This window comes from Trachinotus anak, unplaced genomic scaffold (genome assembly GCF_046630095.1).
Source record: "Trachinotus anak isolate AG129_WGS33_773 ecotype Australia unplaced genomic scaffold, CSIRO_AGI_Tana_v1 ptg000033l, whole genome shotgun sequence".
NCBI lineage: Eukaryota > Metazoa > Chordata > Actinopteri > Carangiformes > Carangidae > Trachinotus > Trachinotus anak.
In genome coordinates, this window is record NW_027273884.1 from 6,598,296 (window position 1) to 6,616,574 (window position 18,279).

General features: G+C 42.7%; 1 protein-coding gene across 1 annotated transcript in view; it reads left to right on the plus strand.

Moving 5' to 3' along the window:
• Window positions 1-8,057, plus strand: part of LOC139614260 (protein phosphatase 1 regulatory subunit 37) — a 69,299-nt gene extending 61,242 nt beyond the window's left edge. Inside the window, exon 11 of the mRNA XM_071471453.1 lies at window positions 7,331-8,057. Within this exon, the coding sequence (XP_071327554.1) occupies window positions 7,331-7,483 (153 nt within the window). The 3' untranslated portion in view covers window positions 7,484-8,057. The remainder of the gene's footprint in view (window positions 1-7,330) is intronic.
• The last annotated feature ends 10,222 nt before the right edge of the window (window positions 8,058-18,279 follow it).

Sequence of the window (18,279 nt, forward strand, 5' to 3'; positions counted from 1 at the left end):
GTATATATATATATATATATATATATATATATATATATATATAGCGGTCGTAGTAATGATGACAGGAGCAAAGGGAAAAGTGCAGTGACGTAGTTTATAGAGCGACAAAGTCCACGTCAGGAGGAGGTTGGGGTGGATGGATGAATATGACCCAGGAGAGCGGTGTTCGATTCCCATGTGACAGGAGCAGTTTATGTTGTTTCTATTATCCATGACCGCTCACTGTTATTATTGTAACCATGACAACAAAGATCATCTGATGTTGAGGAAGAACTTATTTTAACCCAAATCACCATCTTTTCCTAAACCTAACAAGCCATGATGGTTATTATGGTAACCATGGTGATGAAGGTAAGGGTGATATTTCAGGAGACACTATGAGAGGGTTGGAAAAAAACGACCTGTGTGATTGTTCAGGTTGGAGGACTGGTTGATCCGAAAACACTGAGACTAAATGACCTCTGTTGAATTCAGTGATAAGACTCAGTCAGAATAATGGAAACACATTCAGTGAATGAAAATGAAGAAAAGGTGGAAAAGATCATCAGAGATTTTGGGCCCTGAAACATAAATATTTAGGTTCCTGAATTGTTCAGGCTAACCACAGTGGTGCACTGGTAGATCCACATTTCTAGCACTTCAAACTTCAGTCTTGACCTTTGTCACAGGTCCTTCTATCCAACTATTCTTATTTGTCTTGTCTGTTTTCTTCCTTCACACATACTTGTCTAGAACTGGATGTGGGCAGTCTCCTCTAAGTTCTGCTTCTCCCAGCATCTTTATCTATAAGACCGTGGGTACCCTGGCTACAGAGGATAGTAGTGGCTCCATCTCGACACCAGCAGCCATAATCGAAGCTAAACAGTGAACCATTGTCTAAGAAAGTGAAAGTGTTCATGGCCTGAACTCCTGGAGTATGAGCAAGGCCAACAAAATAAAGTGAACATTAGGAGTGAGGAAAAACTCCTTCACATCTGCTTTTTGGTTCCAGTTATTACTGAAGCTCATTGTCAGTTAGAACCGTGTTACATTCAGTCTCCTCTGAGGTGCTGCAGTCACTCACAGTAACAGCTGACAACCCTCCTGCACTCAGAGGCTTAAATCACTGAACTTCAGCAGCAGGACTCCTGGAGAACACACATGCTGAGCTCGTATAAGGCCGAGTGTCTGTTTCTCTTCTCCTGCGCTCGTCACATTTTGAACCGTCAGCAGTGCGGTGTGTGCACGTGCAGCTCTCACCTGTCATGGTGACACAGGTGTTTTCTCATGAGGAACCAAACATGCTGAAACACGACTGGACCAGAGTCGAGTTCATGTGACTGAGCTAATGAATCCTTCATGACTTATCACTTTGATAAAGTTACCGTCAAAGATACGCAGCAAAAATATAAATAAACACACAGAGGTCACGTCTGACTGGACCTTTACTCTCAGAGACAAAGTCTCCAATTCATGTTGACGTGTGCATATCTTTATTCCAGTGTATTAGTTAAAGGGCTGTTCCACTTGGTTTTCATTATTCCATTTGTCTGGCTGTGTGACAGTGGATCCATTTTTGGCCCAGTCTGTCTGCTGGGGCATCACCCAGTGCAACAGTGTAGCTCACTGATGTGCTTTTAATAGTTCTGGACGACAGTGGAGCTCAGTGGCTCAGAGGATGCGGCTTTGTGTGCAAGTATTGTGTGAGAGTCAGTGTTGGTTTTGTCTTTTTGTCTTTTTGTCTATTTTTGTGGACAGTAAGAAATAAGACATTTTATAAACCAGCACAACCTCTGACCTTTACTCAGGTCAGATATGTTTCCTTCAGCTGAAGCACCTCTGGGCTTGTTCCTTCGTGTTCATGTCAGCCTCACAACCATCACTGCTACAACTGCCACTTGCTATGTTGACAGTGTGGTCGTTTCACTGCCATGTGGCTGTGGAGACATTAAACACTGTGATCTGCTGCATGGAGAGATGGGGAGGAGATGCTCTTACCACAACATGTAGACACCACTTCTGCCTTTTCCAGGAAAGCCTGTGGAGTGGAGCACGGTCAGCTACCCCACCCTTCACCTTCTCCTCCACTGTCTTTCCTCTCTCATTGGCATTTGTTCCCTTTGAACAGTGAATGTGTGGGTGGGTGTGTATTCCTCTATGAATTGGATTGTGGAGGCAAAATCTGGTCACACTAACACACTCACCTCCCTTTTATGGACAAACAGCAGGTCCCCCCATGTCGAGTCAAGTGTTCATTGTCGGGGGCCTCTCTGGGGCCTCAGGCAGCCTCCCCAGTTTTAGAGTTAGTGCAGCAGACAGACTACACCGATGTGTTTGGGTTAAGAAAGGGTCAGGGCGACAGTTAGGGTGCAGCTGGTGAGGTTTATGCAGGTGAGGTTTGGGTTAAGGTTGCAGTGAGACCTCATTAGAACAAAAATCTGTTTTGCATTCAGAAAAAAAAAAAGATTTATTGGTTAGATAAGCTTTGATATCAAAAAAGCAAGTTGTTTATGAAAATGCATTTTTTAATAGATTTCTTCTTAATGGATTAAGTCATTTCCCTTTCTGATAAATACAGCAGGGGGTTAAAAAGCTGGTGCAAGCAGTTAAAAAAAAAGGTGTAGCCGACTACAGCCTATAAACAGCTGAGTGTAAAGGTGGAGGGAAGAATTTTAAAAGGAGCATCTTTAATTAGACTCCATCATATTTAGAGGCACAAATGTACATTAAACATCTTCATTACAGTGAAACTATGTAACCTGCTGATCAACGGCCACAAGTGACAACTATGGAATAACAGTTAACGCTAATACATAGTGTAAGAGTAGCACAAGAAGAGAAGAGTCATAAAGTCAGTGACCTTATGTCCACAAGCTGAGAACACAGCACTGGCACAAACAGTATCACCATATAAAAGGTGTTATAGCCAAGCAGCAACCTACAGACCTGAAAAATGAAGCCGACAGTGAAGAGCTAAAAGCTGCAGTTCCTCTAATGACCTCTAGAGTCTGGCTCCAGCAGTGAGTCAGTCCCCATAGACTCCCATGTTCAAATGTCCAACTTTACAGCAGAAATAAACTCACCTGTTTACATTTTATTGTTATGTATAATAATATTTTATTTTATGTATAATTGAGGGCATGGCCTCTTTGAGTGACAGGTGCCTCACCTCTTCACAGAGTCTGGCACTGCTAAGGTGGCGACAGCAGAGCAGCTCACTCTGAGCTTTAAAACTGCTCTTCAGAAACCTGTGGGTGACGGAGGCTACGTCCATCTTTACCTACAGTTTATGATTATGGTCAACAGGTTAGCAAGCAGCTGAGCATTTGCACATCCTGCAGACAGACAGGGACATTAGTGTTAATCTGGAGCAGTGTTTGTGTCCACCTGATGAATATAAGTCCAACATTCACTCTTTGAGCTGTTTGGACTGTGCTGAATGCTGCACTGTGTTCAACTACAGAACAATGATTAGGACTATAACAGTAAAGTTGGCCGTGGCACAGATGCTAACAAAGCTCCACAGAGCCGAGGAGAACTGGGAGATCACGATCAGTGGGTTTGTCACCACAGTGTGACCGACACCTTTCACATTACACAGTCACTGTCAAAACAGAAATATTAATCAGTGCACATTTGATATTTCTTCTTTCAAAGTTACATACAAACAGTTGCATACATGGTGTGTGTGTGTGTGTGTGTGTGTCGGGTGAAAGTGTATTCTTGAGGGTCCTCTCTCTCTCTTTCTCTCTCTCTCTCTCTCTGGGTGTGAACTCTGACCCCCCACCGCACACATAAACACACACACACACACTCCTCTTCCACCAGCAGAAAGTTGCTTTGCTGTTCTCCACATGCCCACATCTCACCCATCCAGTCCCCCCCTCATCCTCCTCCTCCTCCTCCACCACCTCACCTACCCCTGGTGTTGGCAAAGGCATCTGTGTGTGGGTGTGTGTGTGTGTGTCAGGCGGGCTGCTGCGTGGTGAGCATGCCCTCTGTCATTCATGCAGAGCAGCCCTGTCCAACTGTCACTTCCTGACAGGCCGATAATCAATCTCTTTATTAACTGCTCTGCTGCAGACCACCGCCACTGAGGGGAGGGAGGGAGGGAGGAGAGGGAGGAGGTGAAGAGAAAGGAGGGAGGAAGGGGAAGAGAGAAGAGCAGGACTCGTGCTGCAGCTTGGAGGGTTTTTGTTACGGATCAGATCTGGATCAAGTTTTAAGACAGCTGGAGCGGTTTAAAAAGGCTTTTATTTTGGAGGGTTATAGCGAATTTAATGACACTAAAAATCTTTGGAGGAAATTTTAGCGTAGTCATGGAAAGGTGAGATGTAGTTATTATTAATGATGGACAGTTAACAGAGTGGGTGGTTGGTTCCCAACATGAAATATTATTACCCCATAAAGTTGTCACGGTAAATATGTTTGCTAACAGTTTCCTGTTGACACATCCAGAAACGTTATCTTCCATGTGGACTTGTGTTTGTGTCTGTGTCTGTTAGCTCTGATTTTGGTCTGTAGAAAGAAACCTGGTATTTTAGCTGCTCCACCGTCTTCCTCCAGCTGGACACTAACTTTCTCACTTGATCCTGGACAGGTTGCTAACACAAAGCTAGCTTGTCATTTCATTTCACTTCATTCACTCAGTCTGACATTAGCTGTGTCCCAGTTCAAGGACCACATCCTTTGAAAGGACATGGTCTAATAAGGTGTGGCCCTTCAAAGCTGTTGTAGACCGTGAAGGCCAAACCAAAACAGGACAGTCTGGTCGATGGAGAATTTTCGCTTTGCGTCACCAGCTGTACCCACCCCTACCATTGCGTCACAAATCGCTATGATGATGTCACAGTGAAGTTGACCTTTTAGCATCTGGATATAAACTGTCATCACTTCATTTTATCCTTATAGACATTTGGGTTAAATTGTGTCATAACTCGTGTATGAATTTGTGAGTTAGGGCCAAAGGCGTTTGTGATGTTTTGTGAGGTCACAGTGACCATGAACTTTGACCTTTATAACCACCAAATACTAATCAGTTCATCCTCGAGTCCAAATGAATGTATGTGCCAAATTTGAAGAAGTTCCCTCAAGGCGTTACTGAGATATCACAGTCACAAGTTTGTACAAACGCACAGGCAACCCAAAAACATAATGCCCCTGGACCTGACTGTCACCGGAGCAGAGGCTTTAAAAAATAGTTAAAAGTCCACAGATCTGCAGTTGGGTGATGATGACCCCCCTCACACTACATTAGTTATTTGATCGATTGTTTACATAGAAAATATTATTAGTGCAGCCTCAAAGAGAAATATATTTCAGTGTGTTTGTTTGACCGACGATGGTCACACTTTTCCCTTTGCTAAACCAACATATGGATCTTTTCAAAAGTGCTGGTCTCGGCTTCGTGATCTGTTTCCATGTGTTTGAGACAAAGCAGAGGGTGATGACAGAGGAGTAAGAGAGGGTGTCTGGTGCTTCTGTCCAGACCTGCTGCTGCTGCTGTTGGTTTTTGGGATGCTGGGCTTCCCTGACAGCATCTCACCCGTCGTCACGGTGATAATTTATGAGGCGGGAAAGTGCATCAGTGATTCTGGCGGCCAGCAGCCAGCCAGGAGTCAGCACTCTGCCTGTGTACTGCTCTGTCCTTTTATTCTCTCGCTCTGTGATTAGTTTCTTTTTCCAGTTTTCTCTGAGTCACCCCACCCACTCTAGTTTTTGGCACAGTTCTGCAGAAACCTTGTGATATTAATGTTGTTTGAAGGTGCATTTTTTTTTCGTGTGTCAGTCAGTAAGTGGGAATACACACGCATATAACCATAAGGCACAAAATGGAAGGAATTCTGGGTAATGTAGGACATAACTAACTGAAAACTGGGTACCATAAAAGAATATTAGAACATTTAATCACAAAAGGAGCTCCTGGAGTGAATGAGCGTCACAGATTGATGAGCTCTGAGGTGTGAGGAGATCACTGGGGAGGTTTTTCTGCCCTGATAGCAGCTGCGCCGAAGGACGACAGTCTGTCTGTCCACGCACACGAGTCCAGAGTGAGATATCTTAACTACTTACACGACCAGGTTGATATGAGATTTGTGGATATTAACGTTGCCCTGAGGGAGACTCCAAATGTGATCTCAGTGACTTTGACTGTGACATGATGGTTTGACTATTCAACAGTCTCTAGAGTTTTTACTCAGAATGGAGCCAACAACAAAAACTATAACAATAAATTAGAAATTTTTACCCAGTCTTCGTAAGAGTCTCTTGTAGCAAAGTTGGTGGAATTTTGGCAAAACAGCGATGGTAAAAAATGTGTCTGTGCTCTTCCTTGATCACTGATGCTGCTGTGCATCTGTCACAGGTGGACTGCTACAATAAGAACAACTCTTTCGAACTCCCTCAGCAGAATGCCAGGATGAGTTGTTTTACCACAGTGCATCCAGAATTGAATGTTTAGAATACCATAGCATTGGGTGTTGTCCACCTTTCATGCCACAAAAGTACAGGGCACACTCACATGATATGTGGATACTGAGAGAAAGTAAACAACATTCTTCATTATCCTGCCATTATCCTGCCAAAATATGAAACTGTAGGTTTGTAAGAATTATTTTTTATTAACTCACTGTTATTGTGTTGATGTTCATGATTAAGTATTTCAACATAATTATCAAGATTAGCGGGAATTAAAAGTTGTTTAACTATCAACCAAACTGTAGCGAGTCTAGTGAAACTCCACCAGCAGCAGGAATCAGGAGTAATATCCACAGGCTAACCAGCACAGAGTTGACAATGATTCTGGTACATGGATGAATCTGCTGAACCTTAAAGCCTTCAGGTCTCCGTCTTCAGGGCTGCAGATTTTCATGTATGGGAAGTGTTAAAAGTGCAAATTAGGACGGAGGTCGGTACAGTGTGGTGGAACAATGAAGCCGGTCCCTGGAACCTAGTTTCTGATCACCTCTTTATGTCTCATATACAGGTTGGGGTCAGTCATATCTCTCAACCAAGTCTCAGTCTCTCCAGTTAGGACTCCATTATTGCTGAAAGATGATACTGTGACCATCCTCAAAACTTAATGTAGTCTGATCCTGCTGTAACAGATACAGTTTGCAACCATTACAACTATTAAACTTAAAGGAAAGTGTTGCCTGGTCATGTGAATACCGTTCATCATCCAAGGAGAAAGGGTGAGTTACAACGGTATTTTCATCATTCCTCAACAAAACCAAGGAAATAATTTTGTATCTGAGAGTTGTCTACCACATGAATAGGTCCGCATCAGGTTTTTTGGAATTAAGCTAATCCTGAAGACTTAAATGTTTGTGTTCTTGTGTGCGATCAACAGGATGAGTTCCTGATGGAGATTCAGACAAAGCTTCAGTCAGAGATCACCCAGTGTTGCCTCACCAATGCCAGGCTCTCCGGCCTAACCGTGGGATCCTCTGAGACGCTACCTGCTGAGGGCGACGGACCGGCTGACAGCACAACTACAGCCTGAGCTCACACACACTCACACACACACACACTCATATGGCGCACAGAGGAGGGAAAATGGCAAAACCTTGTACAGATCACCTCAGAAACCACTCATAGATTCAGTCACACAGACAGCATGTCCCAGTGTCCCCAACCCAAACAGCTGACTAGCAGATATATGCGAATAATAATTCTATTGCAAATAATGATAACCATAAAACTCCAAATCCGGGTAATAAAGGCGGAGTAGAGCTCCCTAATGAAACGCAGGCCTCCCCACTGCTTCCCACCTAATGTTCCCGCCGAGCCGCTCGCCACTTTCCATAAAGCAATTTTGCACGCCCTCTTCAAACGTGAATCACCTAGAAATGAAGAGACCCCCCCTGTCCGCCGCCCCGTCCCCCCACCCTCCTGAACTCCCCCACCATCACCTCCACTCTCCCCTTCCTATGACACTTTTAGTTGTGTGTGTGTGTGTGCGTATATGTGTGTGTGTGTGTTGCAAATCCCTGTTTGCTTGTGTCCCATCATCGCTTAATGTTAAACTGATGCATTTCAGGACACTCCTCAGAGGTGTGCTTGTGTGTGTGCGTGTGTGTGTGTGCAGCATGATATCAGCTACGTTTCATCTGCGTTAATCAGCTGAGAAGCTCAGGCAGATGTTCATCATTAATCCAACGTGAAACAAATGAAAGTGTACAGAGCTACAGTAAACAGAGGTGTGTGTCTGGAGGTGTGCACGGCTGTGTAAACTCACAGGCCGCCTCACACACAAACGCACATACACACAAGTTGCTTTTATAGACTCACTTGGATCATTTTCATGTTGTTTCTTCATTATCACTGTATTTAGAAAATTCATAAAAAGTTTAGATTTTCCTCACACTGCTTTCGTTTGACCTGAACCCACCGAATCATGCTGCTACACAGAGGACTTCTGCTTTCCCCTGTACGTGTTGTATGTATTTTATAGCACTGTAAACAGCTTCAGGTTTAAAGATTGACGCCACTCTCACAAAAACATGTTTAGACTAGTAACTATTACAACAAACTAAGTTATGTGCAGGGAAAGCAGGCCTACAGTGTGTGCTGTGAGCTGCTCCGAATATCAGCTTCATCACTCTCATGAGTAACACTTCCATAAACAGCCCCCCCCCCCCCACCCCCACCCTTCCACCAACACATCACTAGTGGAGGATCCAGTGATTGACAGATGAGATCAGACGAGTGGATTTAGCAGGGGAGATCTCTGCTCCCCTCCACGGGGTCTGAGATTCACACTCAGTGCACCCATACATACAACCCCCCCCTCACCCACATACACACACATGCACACACACACACACGCACACTATATCTGCCCAGATGACTCTCTGCTTTCACTAAGCCAGAGTCGGAGGTGTGTATGATTTTTCTATGTGTGTGTGTTGAAGCAGACTGACAGCAGCATGTGGTCACCAACATGACTCAAGCCCCCCCCCCCCCCCCCCCCCCCCCCCACCCCACCCCACCCCACCCCCCACCCCACCCCCACCCCCCCCCAACCTCCTTGTCTTCTCCTCGTCCTCCTCAACCTCCTTCATCATAACCCATGTGGGCATGGCGGCCGCCCAATCACCATCTCCTTCAGCCAAAGTGGCCCCAGGACTGGTTTCAAGTCCAAACCTGTCCAATCATTGAACCCCCCCCAACCCCCCTGAAGCCCGGGTGATCTGAACCCAATCCAGTCCTGATGGCAGAGGCAGAGGAAGCAGATGCCTGGGCAGTGGGAGTAGGGCAGCGTCCATGGCAGCACTGGGGCTACTTTATCATAGTTAGGAAGGAGTGAGGGCAAGGCATGAATATCAGTATGTACACACACACACACGCACAAGCTACCTGCATGTGAAGCAGACCTTAAATATTTGCTTATGGATGGTAAATGTGTTCATTCATTTCTAACTGTGTGTTAGTTAAAGCTTGTTCTATACAATGACTGACAGAGGTGACGTCCTGTTAGTGAGGTAGAAATGTTGAAAAGTTCAGTGAACTGTTAAAGTCTGTGGAGTTTATTGCATGTTTTCACGGAGATGTAAAACTGTAGACTCATTGTGTGTTTTATGAAACTAAAACATTTCATACTCAGATGTGTGTGGGAATCACTGTACAGTCCACTGAGAGGATGGAGTAGAGCCTCAGTCAAGAGTAGGCAGCTGACAGTTGCTGATCCTTCAAAGAGAAATGACTTAAGTTTGTTCAGGAAATGTACTCAGTTTTGTGAGTCAAAGAAAATTACATGGCATGAAGAATGGGAGATGTGAATACACCTATATGCATCCTAGGAGAACTACATGTTCTATGTTATGTTCTTTCACTAGATTTAAATGTAAAAAGTGGTGAAAATGAAAAAGTGTTGCGTGGAAGAGTGGCCAGTATGGATGCAGAGCATTTCTGACATGGAGCTAAAACGCTCATCTGGACAGAAATTGTTTTGAACAAAAATGTAGCCTTAGAAACTTGAGGGCCTGAAATGTAATGTCTGATGTTGGTGCTAGAAATTGTTACAATTTGTCCTGAATGAATGAATGAATTTATTTATTAATGTGATTTTCTGCTAATCTATCCATTATTTGTTAAGGTATTTCATTCTGAACTGACTGACCTACACTCAGACAGTGGTAGCCACACTGCTAACATGATAAAAAAAACAAAGATTGGGAAGAAAAAGAGACAAGGACACAGATGACCATTTCATATATTCACTTTTATGTATGTAAGTATTTACATGTTGTATATAAGTATTTATGCACATACATAGCCAGTTTATAAGGTACACCTTGCTACATCTGTGTAGGCTGTGTACTCACGTACACCCACATGTGTTGCAACTTTAATGCTATGAAACACTGATAAACTCATAAAAACCAAGAAAAGACACAAGTAGATGTGGAGTAGTATCCACAGGTCGGATGTTATTGTTTAGATTCTGTGAATAAAAAAGTATTTAACTCTGCTGTTGTAGTATGAACACAGTGTGTCGTCTTTTCCTTTGTCGCTCTGGGGGATGATGAGGTGAAGTTTTCCTGAGCACTGATGTAAAGAATAGGTCAGCGCTGGTTGTAATCACTCATCGCAGCCTGACATTATGGCTGAGCAATTAGGCAGGACAGTTGTGTACTTTACTAATGAACAATGGTTGAACGAAGCTTCCCTCGATGCTCCCATCCATCACCCACAAACATCCCCAACTTTTCCAAGCTCACACACAAATACACACACACACACACACACACACACACACACCGCTGGCTCCCTAAAACATGAGCATCCACCTCACACACATGCACGTCCTGCTGTTGCTGGGCTGTTGGAGGTGTTTCCACCGGTTTGATGAGTTTCTGGCCGACACTCACAGCTTCCCTGCTGCATGTGTGGCTGCCTCCCCCTCCCTCCTCCTCCTCATCATCTTTCCCTCTTGTCAACACAATCCCTCCATCCATCCGTCCTGAGGCCCGGGCTCGGTGGGGGCCGATCCGCCCCACGCAGCGTCCTCTGGGTGCTCTCTGCATCTCCTCTGGTCCCCCTGCCACTCCACACACAAACATTTGTCTTTGGACACCAGTGAGGACCTTTGATTTATTACATTAGTTCTCTAAACTCACAGCTCAGTCCTTGGTTCTAGATTAATTTAAAACTTTACTCCTACAACTCACAACATTTAACATTATAACCTGAAGTTTAATTTCATCTGAACCCTCATCCCAAAACTTTTCTGGTCCAAGTGAATCATGCTCAGCTAATCTTACATGGACTGAAAATTGGTCTATTTTGTTCTTATTATTATTTCTTTGCTTTGTCAGTGGAAGATGGCTGTACTCATGCTGAACTTAAAGCTCTGTGTCAGGAAGTTAAAGACGGAAATACATGCACCATGGGAGTTGTAGTTACCTTTTAAATGGTAAAAAAAAAATGGACTGTTTAGATAGCACTTTTCTAGTCTTGACCACTCCAAGCGCTTTACAATGTGAGCCACATTCAGCCATTCACACACACAGTCATACAGCACTTACATCTACACATTGAGCACTTCTACCATGCACACACTCAAACACTGATGGAACAGGGGTTCAGTGCCTTGCCCAGGAACATTTCAACATGCAGACTGGAGGAGCTGGGGCTCGAACCAGTGGACGCCCCTCTTTTCCTCCTAAGCCACGGCTGCCACAGGAGAGTACCTTTGACTCTTATTTTATCAAAGGACCAGATACTTTCTAACATAGTTGTTCATCTTTTGTGCTGATGATTCAACCAGCAGAGTTTCATGTCCATCTAAGAGTTGAAGAGAGAGAAGTGCCACATGGACCACCATATCATAGAGCGCCCAGAGCCCTGGACACCAGCAACACTGTATCTCCTCCCACTGCTACCAACACTACACCAAACACATACACTTTACACTTGAATCAGTGTCTACATTGGCCACATAATCACTGGTGTTCCAGTCACACTTTACTGTGACCAACAACTGTGATCAACAAAGCTCAATGACTGTGTATTTGCATGTGAGCACAGTTTCATGCTTACTTAAATTGCACAATATCTTGTGCTTATCTCTCTCTCTCTCTCTCTCTCTATATATATATATATATATATATATATATATATATATACACATAAAAGTCACATGACATGACTTGAGTAGTCACATGACATCCAAAAACATGACATCCCAAAAATCCTTAAATTTGTGGCCAATTAGCAGATGCTGGAAATCCATCGCCATGTTTAATTTAAAACGATATTGAGAGAGTAGAAAACCCAGCTTTATTCACACTGACATCACTCAGTGGAAACAGATCATTCATCATTGTGTTTTGTCCACTTTTCTGAATAAATTGCTTTTTTTCACAAAACTGTAATGAAAACATGGCTACTGATGTTTTCACCTGGTGACGGCTTTAGAGAAAGCCTCACTGAGTTTCCCTTATTAACCACGTTCACCACCTTAGTTTAGCTTGTTAGTATTCAGTTATTTGCTAATTAATAATCAAGTATTTGCTAATTGGCATAAAGTTCAGCTGTGAGTGATGGGACTGTCATTAGTTTTGGAGATTATCTGGTCACAAAGCAAAGTACTGGACAGTTATAATTTTAACCTCTGAGATGAAAAGTCAGAGGATCAAAGCTGTTACTATTCATCCTGAGGGGAACGTGAACGTCTGAACCAGCCGTCACGGCAGTCCATGGCTGTGGAAACATGCAGCTCAGACACACTGACCCAAAACCTCACGGTGCCTCTGGAGTAGAAGTCAGTGGATCACCAACATCAGAGGGATTTCTCCTCTGCAGGGCATAACCCAAAGCACACATTTGCACATTAATCCATTCAACATTTGTCGAGATGTTTTGGTTGTTACTAAAGATGATACTAAAGATGATGACTGTCATTGCTATCCCCTGAGCTACGCCACTAACGTTCAAGGCTGTTAAAAAGAGACCATTCTTTGGGAACAAATTTAATGGAAATCTGCAAAGTTTCTTTTGATATTTTTTGTTTAAAGTACAAATTTTGCTCTCATGGTGAAATTTTGTTCTATAAAGGGTCAGGGGGTTCCCGAAATCATGGAGAACCTGAATATCTACAGGAAATGTCATGGACAGGGTTGATCAAGGGGAAAATTTGACCTAAATGTGACACTTGAAAAAAGGCCAAAGGTTCATTCAGTCATTTGAAAATATCCTCTGGGGACCATGAATATCTGTACATGTACTTCCACTGTATACTGTGTACTGTACACATAACAGATGAGTGTAAACGGAGATGACTGACTGGTTGCTTCTCCTTTGATAAAAGTCAAGAAGCGTCTGGTACTCATTAGTGGAGAAGAGGAAGCAGACTGCTCCTCTTCCTCTCTCGACTTGGCCTGCTTGTTGGAATGACACATTACTGGGGAAATAGGGAGCGAAGAAGAGAAGCGGTGGGCGGGGTGGGGTGGGGGCGAGCTTCTGTAGGGCTCTTGTGGCTGTGCCAACTTTTGGAAACAGACGCCAGACGAGTTAAGGCTCCACGTATACTCCCAATGTTTGGCTCCTTCACAAAGGCCGTTGAACTGCCACTGAATGTGAAGTGGAAGGAAGTGAAGGAAGTGATGGACAGGGAGGAAGTGACACAACTGGAAATATGACACAGCAAGTATATTGTTACATGTACGTGTGCATGTGTAGGTGTGTTCACGTTGTTGTCAGATCTGCAGGTTCACACCCTCCACATTAGGCCACATGAGGACACCTGAGCCAGAGGTGCTCACTGCTGAAGACTGTGACATGTGGTTGAAACCTCTGAGAAAGCTAGTAAGAGGACCTTAGAGGTGAGGTTATATTGACATTTCATGCTTAAGAATAACGTTTAGTTAAGTAGTAAGTTAAAGCTAAAAAGAAATTTTGTTTAAGGATTATTTGTGTAAACGTCAGAGCTAGACGACCCCAGACCATCAGAGGCTGCAAAAGGCCCATGTTGACAATGTGTACTCACCAAAATCAACAAACACAAATGTACTTTATCTGAGTGAATTTTAACACTTTCACATATTCTGAATATACTGGTGGTGTCACAGCCAGGTTAGGCATTGATAGTTAAAGGTCCCATATTTTCAATTTCTCCAGTGTTTTATCTGAAGTGTTGATCTCCATCAGAAGATATCAGAAGAGCCTCTCTTCTGATTGGCTCACTGTTTCAGAGTGCTCTAATAAAAATATAGCAGGTAAACACTCAGAGAAACCAAATCCTGCAAGGTTGGATGGAGGGTCCAGGTGGACGGGGCTTGGGGCGTGGCTGAGAGTGGTGACAGCTTTGTTGTGACATCACAAAGTTCCAGAAGTCCTGACGGCTGGTTTTAAGGCTCAGTTTCTGAATACAGGCTGTGTGCATTTCTCTGTGGACTGAGGCTTTGATACTTTCACAGTATTAATATAGAACCTAGACCTGTTTATAATCACAAACACATTGAAGTCTCACTCACACAGTGTGGAGCCTTTAAATTTTGTCACTAAGCAAATTAGCAAAAATGAATTTTTCCACAGTGTTTTGACACCAACTGTTTGTTGAAATTTAGTGAAGTTGTGACCAGAACTTAACTGATTTCACCCAAACGAGTGAGATTTCTCGAGTTGTCATCAACAGCAGAAATGTAACTTTCCTTAGTTTACTGTGTATGTTTTGTGGTGATTTTTCATTAAGTGCAGATGTGTTTGTGAATTGCAAATGTTTGTCTGACTAGATCCTGCAATATTAACCCATCTACACACGCAGAAGAAAAATAGTTTTAAAAGTAATAGTTGTAGTAGTAACAGAATGGTTACCTCATTATTTAGGTCTTTGTTTTACTCACATGGAGTATTTTTCTATACGAATCTGCTGAATCTGAAAACAGACATGAAACACATAGTTTTAGACTCAGTGTGACTTCCTGAAGATGTCATTATCTCTGATGTTTATGCTGAACAAATGTCCATTAATCCTCTTAAAAAACACTTCTTATAACTGCAGAACTTGCCTGGGAATCATGTTTTTAAGTTTTCTTCAGTAGGACAGCGATCCAGTGATAGCTGTCTATGCATCCATGCACTGCCAACAGGAGATGCTAATAGCTAATTCAGCATAGTTTAAACGGTGCCAAAATGTAAACAAATATAGACTAGGAAAAAAAAAAAAAAACAGGGAGCACAATATGCATTTAGGAATGACTTTTGGCATTTTGATTCTTCCCAAGCTCTGTGCTGTGGCAGCAGTCTATTTTCAGGTGAGGGCTCTCAAACAGCCATACATTCATTTTATCCTAATAACCATCCTTTTCCTCTCCTCAGGCTTCTGCCTAAAGAAAAGCAAAACAGTGCGGCTGCTAACCTTGACACCTGCCACGGCTCTGTGCAGCCGTTTTGATAAATTTACATTAAAAGAGGTGAGGTGTCTGGCGGTGGAGTCTGCCTTCCACTGCCTTTAATCAATGAAACCGTTTTTGTGGGCCTTTGGAGAGGGAGTAGAACCGAAGATAAATATTGGCAGAAAAGAAAAATGTGTCGTCCTCCCCAATCGAGGGAGACATAATGATATTCAGAAGGAGACCCCCTGCTGAGACACGAGGCAAACTGTTCCTTAGCAACAAAACACATTTTCCCTCTCCGAGTGCTCAGAACGAGCCTGGTGGCAGGGTTTGTTTTTTTTTTTTGTTTTTTTTTTTTTGGGGGGGGGGGATTAGGGGTGTGAGCGGAGGGGGTCCTTACCACTTACAGCAGCAGTTTGATGTGTGTCTTGTCTATCTGGATATGACATTGTAGTTTAGGTATGCAGTGTAGGTGTGTTTGTGTGTGTGTCTGTCCGTCAGCCAGGTTGTGAATGTTTGTTTGTCAGTTCTGAATGTGCGAGCATGTACATATCTGCTTGATTTGTGTGTGTGTGTGTGTGTGTGTGTGTGTGTGTGTGTGTGTGTGATCCCTCCATGAATTAAGGGGTGTTAGGGAACAGTGACCAGCATCAGTGAGAGTGGATTCAGTCCAGATGCTGCCACACACTAAGACATTCATGGCTTACAGCAGTTGATGGCTTGCATTAGTTATGATGGAGGAACATATCATCTGCCACATGTTAAAGCTTTTCACTGCCATTAGACTTTTGTGATATTACGTTATCTCTCCTTCATGCCAACAAGTCAGTTGTTGATAAATAACAACACCAGACAATCTAATTGCTAAGTAATTACTGAGATAATTTATGAATTCAATAGAGGAATAAAATAAACACCAAAGACTGTTGAGCTGAGTCTGTTGTGCTGAGTAAAGTGAAGATGTAAAGGGCCAGATAAACTGGAAATGGCAGTGGAAGCAGTGTCCTGTTTATACTCCCTTGGGTGGCTGCATAGGTGGAAATTTTCACACATCTCTGGTCAATAGTTTCAGTCCATGCAGCCATAAATGCCAAGCTGCTCTTTGCTGTCGATGTACACCCATGTAAACATGGGCAGATGACCAGTTTTACATTGCACAGACCCTTCCACCTCTGCAGATGTGTAAACTATAATTAATGCATATTTAAACTTGCACAAACTCCTGCTGACGAAGATCATGTGATATGACTGAAAGGTCCAACTCATTTAACGAATGGTCCTGATAGAAGATGAGAAGTTTTCTCAACAAGCAATGGCCTTGTTTTGTTAGACCCTCGTTCAAACACCACAGCTCCAGTTTGTCATGGCAGCTGTCTGTGAGGTAACCCTGATGACATCATCAGAGTTACTTTGTCAAACTTGACAAAGACAGCCATTTACAGCTGTTTTCACAGCATAATACCCACTTATGACCTATATGTGGAAAATTGGCGAGGTGCCCCCAAGCTGCCCCTGAGCTTATCTTTCAGGCCGTGCAGATAGGTTGCACAGGGATGAATAATTTCCTCTGTTTGTCTGCTGCTTCATCACCAACTGATGTAACACTGTGCTGGAGTCAGTTCATGAAGCTCTTTGATAAATGCTCAGTGTCTGGCAGTGTCTATGGAGCAGTGTGTGGTATCAGCATTAATACTGGGTTAGCATTATGAGCACAGACACCAATCATGACTGAGGAGACAAAGACAAGAACCTACAGAAACTTAAACTTTTAATGTGTGTGAAAATGTTCACGTAACATAAGTTTCATTCATTTGTTTATTCACAGTGTGTTCTCAGTGTGGCTGGTACATGTTGAACATTTAATAAAAAGCAATAACAACAGTTAATCTACAGTTAATTTACCATCTAAAGAACAAGGACGCAGAGATCCCACCATCATTAACTTTTCACTGAGTGACTCACTCCTGATGCTATAGATGATCTAAGACTGACACCTACTGGTACAACACTGGCAGTAAAACACATGACACACAAGTCAGACCTGTCTCAGCACTTGAAGTGAAATCAAGCCAGACCCATCCAGACATGCAGCCCAGATGGAGTCTAGCCTGAAGGTCAATGGTCATCTGCAACCTGGAGCATCCTGCTCCCAAAGCTGAACTCCTAAATGTGTTTTGGACTTTACAAAACATTTTACAGCACTAACACACTTTTGTGCTGCATTTAAAAAAAAAAATACTGATTTTCTATATGAAATATTTCAAATGATTTTATGTGGGTGTTTGCTTTCTACATGTCTGTTTACAGCCATTTATACTATGGAAAAAGGTCACAAAATAAATCTGGAGGTCTGTGAGATGATTAATGGGATAGCACAGAAGAAATGTTCTGATGGACGAAATTGTGTTCATTTTTTGGAATTTGTCTCTAATCTTTGTTTTTTTTGTTTTGTTTTTTTTTATAATAATTTTATAATTTTACATTTTTGGGCCTGACATGTATTTAAATGAAACCACCTGAGAAGTTTGGAGGGGAAGCTTAGACATCTGAAATGAGACAAGAGCCTAGACACAGCTTTTTTTTTTTTTTTTTTTTTGAGGGGCTTTGTATTGTATCCTATCATGTATTGTTTAATGATGTAAAACATGTCAAGAAAAGAGCACAGTATTTACTTTTAAAATGTAGGAAGTAGAAGTATAAATTACCATAAACTGTGAATACTGAGGAAAATTACACCTCACAATTGCACTTAAGTATAATACTTGAGTCAATGTACTTAGTTACTTTCCACCACTGATGCATTGTAAGCATAAGTGATACAATAAGACACATTACAAATTTAAGGAGTGGTTAGGCTTCCCCCTGCTGGACATACAGAGGATCACAAGACAATTGACAGGAAAACAACAGCAATTTTGGTATTTCTTAAAAGTCAGAGGTTTATAAGCCATTATAAAAA